This window comes from Homarus americanus, unplaced genomic scaffold (genome assembly GCF_018991925.1).
Source record: "Homarus americanus isolate GMGI-L3 unplaced genomic scaffold, GMGI_Hamer_2.0 scaffold26347, whole genome shotgun sequence".
In the NCBI taxonomy this organism is placed as follows: domain Eukaryota; kingdom Metazoa; phylum Arthropoda; class Malacostraca; order Decapoda; family Nephropidae; genus Homarus; species Homarus americanus.
The window spans coordinates 1969-16845 of record NW_024731813.1 but is presented as its reverse complement, the minus strand read 5'-3'; the positions used below and the strand labels follow the sequence as shown (position 1 = coordinate 16845).

The 14877-nt window shown below is 36.8% G+C and overlaps 1 protein-coding gene across 2 annotated transcripts; it reads left to right on the top strand.

Moving 5' to 3' along the window:
* The first annotated feature begins 894 nt into the window (after positions 1-894).
* LOC121867832 (probable ATP-dependent RNA helicase DDX52) lies at positions 895-14227 on the top strand. Of its 2 annotated transcripts, XM_042367951.1 has the most exons (14): positions 895-1245; positions 3915-4029; positions 5430-5566; positions 5731-5808; positions 7023-7167; positions 7401-7515; positions 8624-8727; positions 9158-9233; positions 9461-9664; positions 9820-9910; positions 11080-11202; positions 11387-11613; positions 13206-13370; positions 14004-14227. In XM_042367951.1, exons 1-14 carry the CDS (start codon positions 1159-1161, stop codon positions 14092-14094), a joined length of 1758 nt encoding a protein of 585 aa, XP_042223885.1. In that variant the 5' UTR covers positions 895-1158; the 3' UTR covers positions 14095-14227. The 2 variants fall into 2 exon arrangements, with proteins under 2 accessions (XP_042223885.1, XP_042223887.1); XM_042367953.1 differs by lacking the exon at positions 895-1245 and having other exon boundaries at positions 3914-4029; positions 5329-5566.
* The last annotated feature ends 650 nt before the right edge of the window (positions 14228-14877 follow it).

Genomic DNA, 14877 nt, shown 5'->3' with positions numbered 1-14877 from the left:
AATATGTAATCACTCTAGAACAGTAAGAGTACAATAACACAAGATAGTTAAGGTTTGGGAGATAGGAGACCAGGGCCCAGAGTCACTACACAACCGTAAGAACGATTCACTAACGGTTCCTAACTTAGCTGTGGTGATCGTATGAACTCTGGCATTAGTTCGGCTATTTTTCAAAATGGCGGCTATTTTTAAGATGGCGGCCATTTTTCAAGATGGGAAATCATATGCTGAGCACTTTCTATGGTGTCTACGGCCATTTTCTAGTAGCCAAAGTAGCTAGCCAACAACACATACAAGGATATCTTCTCTAAAGAAGTCTCTCGAATGTTTGTAGGCAGGGCGGGATTTACCAATAGGCCAAGTAGGCCATTGGCGTAGGGCCCACCGGTATCTGGGTGCCCACTGAAACTAATTTGTCGCGCAGCGTGCCAGCGTATAACCTTGTTTCAAGTGTACATCGAGTATTTCATTATATAATATAGTCACAACCATAAAGGCCCTGTACAATAAGTATAGGGCCCGGAGTATGGGGCCCCTGTACAATAAGTATAGGCCCGCAGTGGTTGAAACATACAAACATTGGTGAGTTTGGCCTGGGACCCACAAGTAGGTAAATCCGGTTCTGTTTGTAGATAAACTACGGTTAGAACGTAGAACAATGTAGTGTGAAGGCGCTTTAGATGCGTGCATAGGGATAAACTATTGATTGTAATCACAAAATTCTCAAAATTCTTTTGGAGCAACAAATGGAATAATGTTAGAGAAATTTGCTTATATATCCATTGCTTAATTCATCTGTAGCAATAAAGATTGAGTTGATTTAATAATATGCTCCTCGTGCATCCATAAAACACACGTGTGGTGAACTTGGGTTTAGGCTCGTCGTTCAGTAAACACTGTGGGTGGTGTTGGACGGGTGGTGCTCGGTGTGAAGGGCTCGGAGGAGGTTTACCTGTAATACAAGTGTGAAAAGGGAGATTTTACTGCATTTAAACAACAAGAATTTTCTTGAAGAAATCGTAAAGGATTTGGCATAATATTACTTCACCGTCCTGAAGGAATGAAGCACATACCAAGTGATCACCAGTAAATGGTACCGGAGAACATAAAATTGTACTTTAACAAGTGAAAAGCCGTACATATGATACCAGGCTCGTCATGAATTCATACGACATATTCAGAAAACTCACAAAGGGAATCAAATTTAATAACAAGAAGTTTAAAAGTGATTTTCAGAAGTCTAGGGTAGGTAATTACGTAGTTGTTTAACGAGTGTTAACATCATATTCTGGGTGACATTTTGCCGACCAATGGTTCGGTGTTGGGCAAGATACAGTATCTAACTCTGAGAAATAAGTAACAGGTGACATTTTGCGCAATAGCTATGCAGAATAGTCACACCACAAAATATCTACTCAAGTTTGGTTTCAGATATAGTGTCAATAAAGCTATTGTTCTTTAAAATCTTGGGTAAATTTTTAGGTAAAGTTGCCCATAAGGGTTTTGGACATGAAACTTGTAAAATATACCACAAGCTTTGTACACTACAGTATATATGATAATTCTATTGATTCAGTATACAGTAATCCCTCAATAACTCAGCACATGTGGCTCTGGCCTTGATGGGTTATCCCAAATTCCGTATCAAAGTGCTTTCCCCCTCCTACAAAAATACAATAAAAAATTATCGACCCATATTTGTGTTCATGTAATTACTAAATGTAAAAAAGTAATACTTACCAGCACTGCAGGTGAAGAAAAGGGCATCATAGTAGGTGATACAGGTATGGTAGGTGACACAAAGGCATGGTAGGTGAGACAGAGGTATGGTAGGTGACACAGAGGCATGATAGGTGATGCAGGTGGCCAGATATGCCGAGATTTTCCCATATAATTTTACATATCGCGGCATTTCTCAAGTTATACTAATACATTCCGAGACCATATCCGTGGCGATTTATATAAAATGCTGTGTTTTCGAGGGCTTACTGTATCTTTATTTGATTTTTATTGCCCACAACTAACATAAATTGTGATCAGCTGTATGCATACGGCATACCAACATACCCTTTTTTCCTATGTTGGCAGACCTGGAGCGTTGATCGGAAAGAAAGCAACAAGAAAAAAATAATGGATTAAGTAAAAAAAATTACAAGGAAAAAAGTATCAGTGGTAGTATCAGTTTACTGGGAAAAAAGTTAACAGATATACATGAAATTAAATATGAATAAAAACATATACAGGCACTTTATTAATAAAATACACATTACTACATTATTCTAGACTGGTACAGTAGGTATGACATCCTGAAGGTGGTGAGGAGGTTTCTTTAGTTTCTGGAGGTGTTGACAGCTTTTGGACGTGGGGAGGTAGGTGTTCATAAACTGCTGAAGTAGTAGTCGGGTCTTCAACCTCTGAAGGTTAGGAAAGAGTGTGATATGATAGTTTAGGTTAGGGTAGGTTAGGTTAGGCTGCACAAAGAGGTAATTAAGTAGCTTGGACGAAACCATCCATTTACTGTTACTTTACTTGCTGTTACTCTTTAGCCATTACTTTTTTCTGATTCTGTTTTTGTTACATCTTTTCTGTTACTTTTTTTTCCCTGTTACTTTCTTTTCTACATTCACCTTGAGCAAGTCCCACGCAAACCCCACGATTCATACCACCTAGAATATGACCTATGCCCATGGCTTGGGCAAAGCTCACTGTGAGGATTCCTCATGAGGAAAGCCCATGTAAAACGATCTTGACTACGACCCATACAAACACCAGGAGCTCTCTGAGGATGCAGGTAATATCAGCACTGGACTTTGAAAATACAGGTATTCGATGACTACGGAACAAATTAATGCGATTTTCTCAAAAACTTATCATTTGCGTTGGAAACGTTACAAAGAAAAGTTTTTAGAAATGGTGAGATATACCTAGAACTGGACCCCAAAAATGTTGTGGGACATAATGGGCAACTTGTAAAAAAATACCAAAGCTTGACCTGAGCATATCCTGTGTGCTCACAGCTCACGGCATGGGAGTACTGATCTATCAGTACAGTATAGGGAGTAGTCCTTTGGTCAGTGCTCAGGGGTGGCTTCTGCTAATTAGTTACGTATTGGATATTTTGCCATGATCGGCTAAGTTCCTACTGGTGCTATTTTGCCGTGAGTGTGCTCAGATTGGTTAAGTACTTTCTGTTTAATATTACAGGGGGTCTACTCCCTGGCGAGGAAGTTAGGTAAGTTAGGTAGGTTTTTTTCAATAGTTGGGTCAAGTTCTATTAGGTTCTAGTAAATGTCGCCTCTTTTATAAGGATAAGTTCCATGCATAACAAAAATATGGTTAGGTATGTTTATAGCTACGCAATGATCGACTGATGGCAAAATAAATACCAAATGCTGCCAGAGTCACGGTCATATATAGTTCTCGCGGTGTTCACTGGTAATCAGCGATTTGACAATTAGTTAACCTTATTTTAAGCTACATAGTATAATCAACCAGTAATAGCTAAAATCATCTACCACCACCACTTGTAATCTGATCTTGAGCAAAGAGTTGGAGGATATTATGCAATCTGGGTAGTTATTTCGCAGGCCTTCATATGTTTTTTTTGTTCCGTACATGCGCAGTACCGCATAGTAAGATGGTAGATATTTCATTTGTGACATTGCGCACAAAACCAGTTTTACCAGCTACCTAACAAAAAACTATCTGAAAAATAAAGTTCTTTCCATAGCTGCTACACTGTGGGTGTCATATTGCTAGTACAGTATTGTACTGTTACTCTCTCATCATTAAATTCACTAGTTATTTCATAAATGAATGGACTTAAGCATTATTTGCATATCATAATAACTGTATCTGTATCTAGTTATACCATTGCCATACAATGAATTCTCTATACTGTAACATTTCCACAGGATCAACAGTCAGTTCAGGAGCTGGGGAATGAGGACAGTTGCATAGCAGATGACTCAAAACCCGAGTCTGATAAAGAACTGTGCTCTGCTGAAGAACAAAACTCAAAACTAGAAGGTAAAATCATTATTTTCTTTTATACCAATTTTTCTGATTTCCTGCAATAGCTACAGTACTTTATGTACTTTTATCAGCCTAATTATATAATATCTACCATAACAGTTTAATAATAATAATAATACACGGTTTAGTAATAGAGTTGCAGTATGTGGTATGGTATGATATACCGTATAGACAGACACACAATATATACATACTTCCTTAAGCCAGATGGCTTGTTAGAGGGAGTATGGATATAGCACACAATGTCAAACATTTGGTATTTAAGGTAAAGTGGCCAGCACTGCACTCAATGGCCATCACTTCCTCAGTTGTAAATTTATGTACTGTACTGTATTCGTACAGGGTTGGGTGGACTGGGGATGCTTTGGGCATGAACCAGTGACCCTTAAAATAGGAGGTGAGTGCTCTTGCATCTCATTTACCTGTTTTGTATACTGTGCTGTGCAGTACTGTATATCCAAGTACCTTATACAGTGTACGAACGGTTTAAGTTCCTTGAAAACCATTCATTAAGGTAATTTTTGTTTCTCGAATAACTTAACTGTAATTTAGAGTCTTAACACATTAAAAAAATAATAAATTATACATTAGTACATTACCTTAAGGGACCATACTTTATTCGTATAATCGAGACTAGCTTTTATTTAATAAAAAGAGATGTAAGAACACAAAATTCATAAAAGGGAATTTTTGTAGCTTGAATCTTTATATAGCGAGGGATACCTGTACATTGTAACCTTGCTTCCGTTTCATCACACCCATGGAATTTGAGGAACTGGTCCACTGCTTCCAAAATTAGAAAAGTAGATTCAAACTCCAAGTTGAAATTAAAGGGCTGAATGGACATTAGGACACCCGAGTAGAAAGCACCCTTCAATGTGTGGCTGGCATAAGTCTTTGGTGAAAGGCTTTTGTATACCTGTACTACATGTTATAACAAGTGGAATAAGAGTGAATTTCCCATATTTTACCGCTATGTCCTTATTAAAACCTCACAATGCTGAGAATAATTAAGAATACAGTACTGTAGATTGATAATGCCTGGAGATAACCTTGCTAATTGGCCTGTGTAATTAATTATTTTAAAATTAGTATATTTGTTTGCAAAGGTTGGTGCAGGTTGGTCAGCATGGTGCATTATGGATCACTTAGGTGCCATAGTAAGAAACCCTACTTTTACACAATTTGTCAAGGAGAAAGTCCATGAGTATGCTTATAATCAGAATACCAGTACCCCTTATACTGTACTGGCCCAGTTAAGTCAAAAGTTTTTGATGCTTGGCTAATTTTCAGAACAAAATAGGAAATGTTCTGAATCTTGGGAACATCATAATTGTAGAAGGGAATCTACCCCCACGTAGGGTCATGGCTATGAAGTTTGTGTATTGCCACAGATGGCAGTGAGAATGAAGAAGGTGGCCTCAGTATGCTGACTGATGTACAGTTTGGAGGAGCTGCTTCAGACAAAAAGAAGAAGAAAAAGACCAAGAAGAGTGCCAAGCAAAAACAGCTAGAACTCCATCAAGAACAGGTAACTAACAAAAATTATACAAAATATTAACATTTTATTCACAAAAACTTCCAATTTATGATATTTGTTGTAGAACAAACTTTAAATGCATGAGATTATCATTGATTGCTTATATTGTATGTTTTTCTTGTGAAGCATGCTAACATATTTGATTGGTGTATCAGGTGAACCACATGCGCAAGAAGAATGGGATTCACGTATGGGGAGCTGACGTGCCTGAGCCTCTGGACTCTTTTGACAAGGTGTGTGTTTTGTCTGTTTGTTTTCATTGATTTCACACAAATTATCCTAGACTTGAAGCATGAGGTTCTTTCAGTCTGTCTATAACTTTGACATCTTATTCCCTTCAATATTTCATTTGTGAATGCAAATAAAATCCTTCCCACACACTTGAGCCACTGACCATCTCCAACACCTATGTTGTGTTAAGAACTTCACCAATTTATTTAGTTTTAACTATCCTAAAAGTAAATTGATAGCTTCTAGTTTGTCCTAAGAGATTGGACTCTGTGAAAAGGATGGCACTTAACTTAGGAAGCATGCATAAGTAGGAAATTAGAAGGAAGGAAAAAGGAAAGCTCATAGCAGTCACAGCTCAGACCCTGGGCTTTAGACTAGCAGAATTTGGATCATCTGTGGTGTGATTCCTATAATTATTGATGAAGTAAATGTGAAGAAGTTTTTCATTTTTACTTCCCATAGATAATAAATTCTTGGCTAGTTTACATACCTTATACTGTATATACAGGTATATGGTATCACAAAGTGACTACATTGCTTACCCAACCAGGAACCTTACCATGAATTTGATAGTGAATATTTGCACATGTTAGTTTCTTAATTAGTTAATTGATCAGGATTTTGGAAAAGAGATTACATGAATAATCAAAAGAAGAAATAGAAAATGTTTGAAGTTCAACCCTAGACAAATTTAAGAATATGAACTTGTATTTCGTGATTTATAGCGACTCCAAATTTGTATGAGTTTTTCATTATGAGTTATTACAAAAAATCTTATGTTGTAGTCCTCTTTACTGAGTACTTCTGTAGCTTTAGATTACCTGTGCAGTATTTTTTTAATTTAGAATTTAGAAAATTCATATACATAAACTGACTGAGGTGGTACTATAGCTTCTCTTCAGGTATTAGTAGATTGTAGCTGAGGATTACAGTTAGTAGCTCCTTATGCAGTAGTATTATGTGGATGTGTGCCTGTAGACTAGACTGGGATCTGTATCTTATGTTTGTAACAATTCAAAAAGAATATGTCAGGTTGCTTTGAATGGCTTAGTATAGTTAGTGAGGTAGTACATTGTATGCTGTGCTGGTGATAGGGTGTACCAGTACAGTGTATCATTGCCCTGATAAGGATAGTTACTGACTTGTAAATTAATATGTATCAAATTTACAATAAGGATAAAAGGGTTTGAAATAGGTATCTTCTTTCTTTGTATAGTTGCTGGAACGTTTTGGTGTAAATGAAATCATTACAAGCAACCTTCGTAGTCAAGGATTTGCCAGCCCAACACCCATCCAGATGCAGGCCTGGCCTCTCATGCTACAGGGCCGGGAAGTACTTGGGTGTGCACCCACTGGTTCAGGTGATATTTTCATCCTTTATATATACAGTCGTCATTAATATTACAATTGAGATCAGTTTAGGGGTAGTGAAAATACAGTTGACATTGTGTAATTTTCTTTCTGCTCTTTTATAGTCATATTACAGTACTGTATTGTGTTAAGATATTATACTGTAGTCATCATCACGTTGTTACAGCCATTATCCACATTGGCATGGAATAGTAAACATCAAAACTGTACTGCATTTCTACAGGTAAAACAGCAGCTTTTCTAGTTCCTCTGTTGCATCAGTTGGGTGGCCCACAACGGAAAGGATTTCGTGCTGTTATTCTCTCACCTACTCGTGAACTTGCCAGGCAGACACACAGGTCAGTCTTTGTTCGTACAGTAGTTCACAGTCGAAGTTTACTGAGCAGCACCCAGGTTTTCATACAAGCTAACACTTTGTTGTGTTTAAATTAAAATCATTTACCTTCTCATTGTTAATATTTCATATGAAGTAAAATATTTATAATGTGCCATATTGCCTACTCCTCATCTACAATCCATCTCACCCAATTTTAAATCTGGAGTTAAGTTAAATGTTCATCAAGCATTGGGAGAGCTTTCTCCTTTGTCTTATTAAGGCTTCAGACTAAGGTGACCTCCAATACCTGTATAGCCACAGAAGTTAGATTTTGATTATCCTTTCATACATTGTCAGTATGCAGGATATACAGCAATTGGAATAACATTGATGATTGAAGCTATACAGATATTTTTAGTGGCATATAGGTGAGAAGTTTGTGTAAATTAGATATTTGCCATAAGAAACATATTGTATTGGATAAATTGAATGTACTGCATATGTGAATTTCAAAGTCACACATAATGTAGATACAGTACTAGTAGTTGATGTTTGTGTGGAGACAGGTACCTGTAGGAAGATTAGTGAATGTTTTAGAAAAGAGATCTAATTTAACAAGTATAGAAATAAATAGCTCAAATGTAGAAAAAAATGATGTGACTTACTCAAGGAAGAAGCAAATATGTAATTATTATCAGAAATTGAATTGTCATATTGATTGCATATACTGTAGATTTAAAAGACCTGTTATGTGTCCAGGGTTTATCCTCGTCAACAATTTCGGCCATTTTTCCGTGTTTGCATGCATTAGCTGCAATTACCTGCTGGCAACTATTTGGTAAAACCTGAATGGGATTCCCCCCTCCCCCTTCTCATTCACCACTGCAAACCCATGGTGCCAGCCCTGAAAATATATCAGAGACCAAGGGTTGGGCACAGCTATGGTGACCTGGTTGCCATCAGGCTTGTTGAAAAGTATAAAGTTTTACGGCTGGATGCCCTTCCTAATGTCCACTTGATATGGGCAGTCAGTCAATCATATGTCAATCTTGGCTCAAATTTATGATAAGTTTCATGTTCTTTTTTTGCGTTTATACTATACTATACTACTGTTGTAATGATGTTTCCAGAGAGTGTGTGAGACTAGCTGAGGGGCTGGGAATACGTGCATTCATCATTAGTAATGTTAGCAAAGCCATGGAGAAATTTGGCCCTCAATCTGCTCAGAAGTTTGGTAAGTAACTTAATTTTGCACATATACTTTCTTGGACAATTGATGTACTCTATAGTATTCACTACTCCAGTACCACTATCAAAATAGGAAGGTGGATAAAGATGCCTACTGTTTATATTGTACATTATCTGCTTAGAGGTTTTGATGACAGTTTTAAGGGATAAAAGTAAATGTTAAACTACTATCAACTTTTTGGTTTACATTTGATACTGTTCTTTTAGCAGATAGTGAATTAAATTAAAAGCTCGATCCCCAGAGAAATACAGAGTTGGGGAGAATTGGTAAAGATAACCCAAAAACATTTGTTATGGAAGGCTATTGTCCCCATTCCTCTGAACTTTTAGAGCGTGGTATTAATACCTATCGAATAAGACTGTGTTTAAATCATGATCAATCAAGATAAGGTAATTAATTATCATTGAATTTTCAGATGTACTTGTAACAACACCAAACCGCCTGGTGTACCTCTTGCAGGAAGTTGATGGTTCACCCCTCAATTTATCCAAGTAAGTGCTAGCTACTGTTGAAGTTCTGGTAGGTCACCCATCTGGGTTTACTGTGGTCATCTACATGCGTCTTAACTGATATACCATACTGTATTGTTTCTAGTTGAAGGATATGACTAAATATTAAAAATAACCAACAATTCTATGGAGATACTGTACGGTGTTTTGAAAGCGGAAACTATTTTTATATATATTGAAGGATAGTAATAAAATTTTTGTGCTTGTAGTGTGGAGTGGCTAGTCATAGATGAGAGTGACCGTCTGTTTGAGGCAGGAGAACATGGCTTCAGAGACCAGCTGGCAGTCGTGTACCAAGCCTGCACGGGGCCCAATATCAGACGAGCCCTGTTTTCTGCCACATTTGCCCATGAGGTTCAGGACTGGTGCAAACTGAACCTTAACAATGTTGCCATGGTGTCTGTGGGCATCAGGTAAGTTGTATTTATGAAAATTGTAATTATATTTTCTGCTTAGGCTTTATAGGTATTAACACTCATGCATCAGTAAAATTGTATGTATATTGTTGCAGGTATCTTAAGAGTTGTACCTACTACGAGATGAAGTGCACAGTATTGTTTACTTTCAGGAACACTGCATCAGAGGATGTGAAACAAGACCTCAAGTTCTGTGGTGATGAAAGTGGGAAGCTTTTAGCTCTTCGAGATATTTTAAGAAAGGTTTGAATCTTATGCTTGTGTTCTGTGTCATTTATTAACTTTTGAATGGAGGAGTTTGTTTGGTTATGATTTCTTCTATTCTTGCATTTTATCTTGGAAATAAAGTTTTCCTTGAAAGTAATTGTTGCTTTATAGTGTTTGATGTACTATTCTTACTCCAAAATCTCATTGCTTCCCATACCTTTCTTTGAACGGAAAATACATTTACTTTCATACTACTATATCCCTGTGCTCTTTGTTTTCTTTTATCTATTTTTATTATTGTTTTCTACCAGTATCTGGGTTTGCTCGGGTGATATGGAGAACCTGAGAGAGTAAGCAAAAAATGATTGGTACATAGGGTGTATGTTTCAAAGTACATGGATGGTAAAAGGAAGAGGGGAAGACCATGAAGGATATTGTACAAGGATGGGGGTGAATGATGTCTTAGAAGTGAGGGGGGATGAACAATAAAAAAGCAGCGGTACAAAAGAAGATACAGGAGCATGGTGTTGAGGAGATTATATGAATGTCTGTGTTTGCTCTTGATTACAGGTACCCTTAAGCATAGTAGGAAAAGTCTTGCTACCCAACAGCTCATCCTATGGGCCTTGTTCCTCACTCATTCACTCATAATGTTACTTTATCGATCTCCATCTCCTCGCATCTAGTACATCCTTCATCCCTTCCTGCCGTCTCTCTCTTAGTCTTTCCCATTCTCCCACTCTAACCATGAAGATGTTGAATAGCCATGGAAACATAATACATCCTTGATTAAGTCTTACTGCCACAGGGAACTAGTTTTCCTCTTCCTGACAACCTCAATCAAAGGATTATTTCTTGCTATAAAATCTCTGGCCAGCATTCAACAATTTCCCGCATATATTGTCAGTGTTTTCCATATTGTTTTTTTCTGTTTACTGTATCAAAGCTCTTTCTAGAGCTATAAATGCCAATAGCAAAGTTTTCCTCTTCTCTTGATCCTCACGACTTCTTCCTTTTCTGTACTAACACTCTTCTTCTTATGTACTCTTTGTTTTTGCAACATTTATTTCAGTACAGTAATATGTTTACCCTATTAGAGTGGAAGTGTTAATATCAATATCCTCATTTAACTGTAGTACAGTAATTCCTTTTATTTTAAGATATTAATATAGGGAATACTTTTGACTCCAACTTCTGTATTTCAGGGTTATGAGCCACCTGTTCTACTGTTTGTACAAACAAAGGAGCGAGCTAAAGATTTGTTTAAGGAGCTGATATATGATAATATTATGGTGGATGCCATTCATTCTGATCGTACACAGCTGCAGGTAACTTTTTCTATTTAATTAAAAAAAATTCATGTCACCGAGCCTTTGGAGGGTGAGCAACCATATTTTATTTTGGACTGTTAGCAATATACATGACTGGGAAAATAAGCCATGGTTTCATGCCAACCATTAGAAGAATGGTATAGGATAATATACAGTACTGATGCTTTCTCTTTCTTTTCAGCGTGACAATGTAGTTCGAGCATTTAGAGAAAGAAAAATATGGGTTTTGATATGTACTGAACTCATGGCTAGAGGTATTGACTTCAAAGGTGTCAACCTCGTCATCAACTTTGACTTCCCACCGTCAGCCATTAGTTACATCCACAGAGTAGGACGAACAGGACGAGCTCACCACCAAGGTCATGCCATCACATTTTGGACAATGGATGACAAACCTTTCCTAAGAAGGTGAGGATGTGGACAACACTTCAGCAATTAAGTTTGTATAATTTATCAGGAAATTTATTACTTCAGTGGTGACAAAAAAAATTGGACTAATAGAAAGGATAAAGGCAAAGACGCATAGCAATTTTTTTTCCAGTATACGGTATCAGGAGAATACTGAAAAATATTGAAAATCCATCAATTATGCAATGGGTATTAAGGCTTAATAAATTTTCTAGCTTCAGTCCTTAGTGTCAGATTGACTCGAATACTGTATCAGCATAGGTTTGTGGATTATCTTACATTACTATACTGGTAGTGTTGGTGAGTCAGTAAATCAATTGACTGAGTGTGTTTCATAATTGGCCTTGCAGTACTCAAAGGTGGTACACTCACAGACTGGAATGTAATTTGGTTTAGTGCTGTCCATCACCCAAGTCATAGTCAAGATTTTATATTAATAGTTGTTCATTTTCAGATACATTAAATGTATTGTACTTTATGTAAATCAGCAATGTTGCTATTATTACTTTAATATTTTGTTGCACTGTTCTCTGTTAATTACACAATAGTTTCCTTATTTCTTAAAGCCCTTTGCAAAATAAGCACACATAGGAGTGAAATAACGAACAGTACTCATATAAGTAAGGGAAGTAAGAGAATTTAAAATTATACTTAAGAGCTGGATAGTTGTACTTGATAAAGAAGTGTAACCTGAAGATAGTGCAGATATATTTGACTTCATTTTTAAAAGTTTACATCCATTTGTGTATGTGTGGTTTATATGGAGTACAGGTTATCCAAATAATAGACCTGTTTACATTCACTCTGTTCTTTCTTTGTGTTGAAAAGGAATTGTTTATACAGTAAGTTCTTGTATAACGTTGCCCCTGACAACGTTGTTTTGTTATAATGTCGCTACTTTAGATACCCATGATTCCAACAACATCCCGACCGATTTCTTATAACGTCGTCAAGGACAACTTTGTATGGCGTAACCCCGTCTCTCTTCTTGGCGCTCTACGCTCTCTCACGGAGCGTCACAGCGTCCCCAAGCATACCCAGTCTTTGTTAGGCTTCCACAGCGTATGTGTGTGTTTAAGTGTTTTTGCTCTAAATACTGAACTCTAACCATTCGAAATGGCTTCCAAGCGCCCATCAAGTGCTAGTGTTGTGAAGAAGCAATACAATACCATTAGAGAGTACAATACAAAATGATTTAGTTTATTTATCTTTTTGGATGTATAAAATATTCTATTTTCTATAAAAATTCCATTGAATTTATGTATATGTAGTGTTTTTTATAGGGCAAAGGGAGGCTGGGAAATGTAACTAGCATATTTTATCTATTTCTTATGGGGAAAATTGATTCCGTTAACGTTGCGTTTTTCAAGAACGGAACCACGGCGTTAAATGAGGACTTAATGTATTGAGCTTTTCAACTGCTATGGTTATTGCACTGATCACTTTACTGGTGCTTAGATGCTCTTTACACTCATGCTACCTCAACTAGTTCAGCTTGTTGACTTTACTCTCACTAGTAATAGAGATTTCTTTTATTTTTTAATTTATATCAACTTGATTTAGTGAATTTTATTTAATTTTTTTTATTTCAGTGTTGCACAGGTGATTCACAGTTCTGGTCAGGAGGTGCCAAGTTGGATGTTGGAACTCAAGAAGTTGAGGAGAAAGGAAAAGAAGAAGTTATCCACACAGCAGCCAGATCGAGGTCATGTCTCACAGGGAGTTCTCTATGAGCAGCTAAACAAACGTAGACAGAAGTAAGGTTCATTCTGTTTTGAGCCGCCATTGCTGAAGTGGATAAGTGGAGAAGTGTTTGATTCAGAAACTATTCCAAAGCTCTGATGTATTATTTTGAATTACAGTAAACCCTTGTTATTTGCAGGGGTTAGGTTCCAAGGAAGGGCGAGAATAGGCAAAACCGCGAAGAGCAACTTATACTACCTTAGTACACTACTATATACCTATACCAAACAACTGACCAGCTGCGGCAGCACTCATCTCCTCTTTTAACTTATCTAATAATTCAACTTTCTTTATCAGGGTCATCACTGACTTCTGCCTTTTACATTTCACTCCACTAGCATCACTAACACTGACACTAGGCAGTCTTTAAGGGGCCATTTCATACAGAAACACTAAAGTTTTGAGAGTACAACATGAGATGCTGCGTGGGGTGACTCGTTGTGCTGCGGGAAAAGGCTCACAAGCTAGCCACCATCTGCTTTCTGCGAATCTTTGAAATCGCGAATATCAAACCCACAAATGGCAAGGGTCTACTGTTTTTTTGGTATTGGTGTTTCTAATTTTTATTTTTGGAAAATTTGTGTAGCTGCAAGTTTGCTTTTACCATCTTATTCTCTATATTTATGCAACATCTATTCTTTCCTCAGAGAAATGGTGAAGAAAAGCAAGAAAATGAAGTTTACAAAAAATGCAGCAGAAGAGAATAGGGTTGAGAGAGACAGGGCAACACAGAAATAGCAAGTGGGTCAGATTTAAGAGACAGGTCAGAAGCAGCAGAAATAATAAACAACGAGAAAGGCCTAAAGAGTAATACAAAGCTTATTGTAATTTTTTATTGCAGTCTTTCAATAAAGAATCCACGTAACAACAATCTACTGTATATATAAAGACCTACTCATTTCCCAGTTTCAGTAATTGTATTATGTCTTTAGAAAATGCATGATTGAATGATGGACTGTATAATGGAATTGTTAAGTTAAATTAATTATACTGTATACGAGTGTAAAACTTGGACTCTGGATGGAAGAGGAAGAAGCAAATTAAAGCAACAGAAATTATATGTTTGATGGTGATATCTGGGCTGAATAGGATGCAAAGAATAAGAAGTACTGCACAAACATAAATTAGATGATGTGGATGTGTAAATAGTGTCTTAACAGAAAGGTAACCAGGGCGTGCTAAGGTGGTAATACTATATCAAAAGAATGCTAAGTGTGGTGCTTGATAAAAAAGGAAAGCTGTTCACTTCAGAAGTAGATGAAAAGAAGAAAATGCCTTTACTTGAAATATGAAATTTTAATAAATATCCAAAAAGCAGCAGAATGCATGAATATAATACGAGGATGGTGTTGAAAGGCTTATACTGATGTTAAAGCAGTTACAGTTAATGAATAGACTAAAATGACTTTTCTTTTTCATGATTTCAACCACTTTACTGCATGGTGTGAAAAGATTAGCAAGAATAGATATACAAAAGGTAGTCAGGAGTTTCCAGAAAGCTAATGAACAGGATTAATTGAT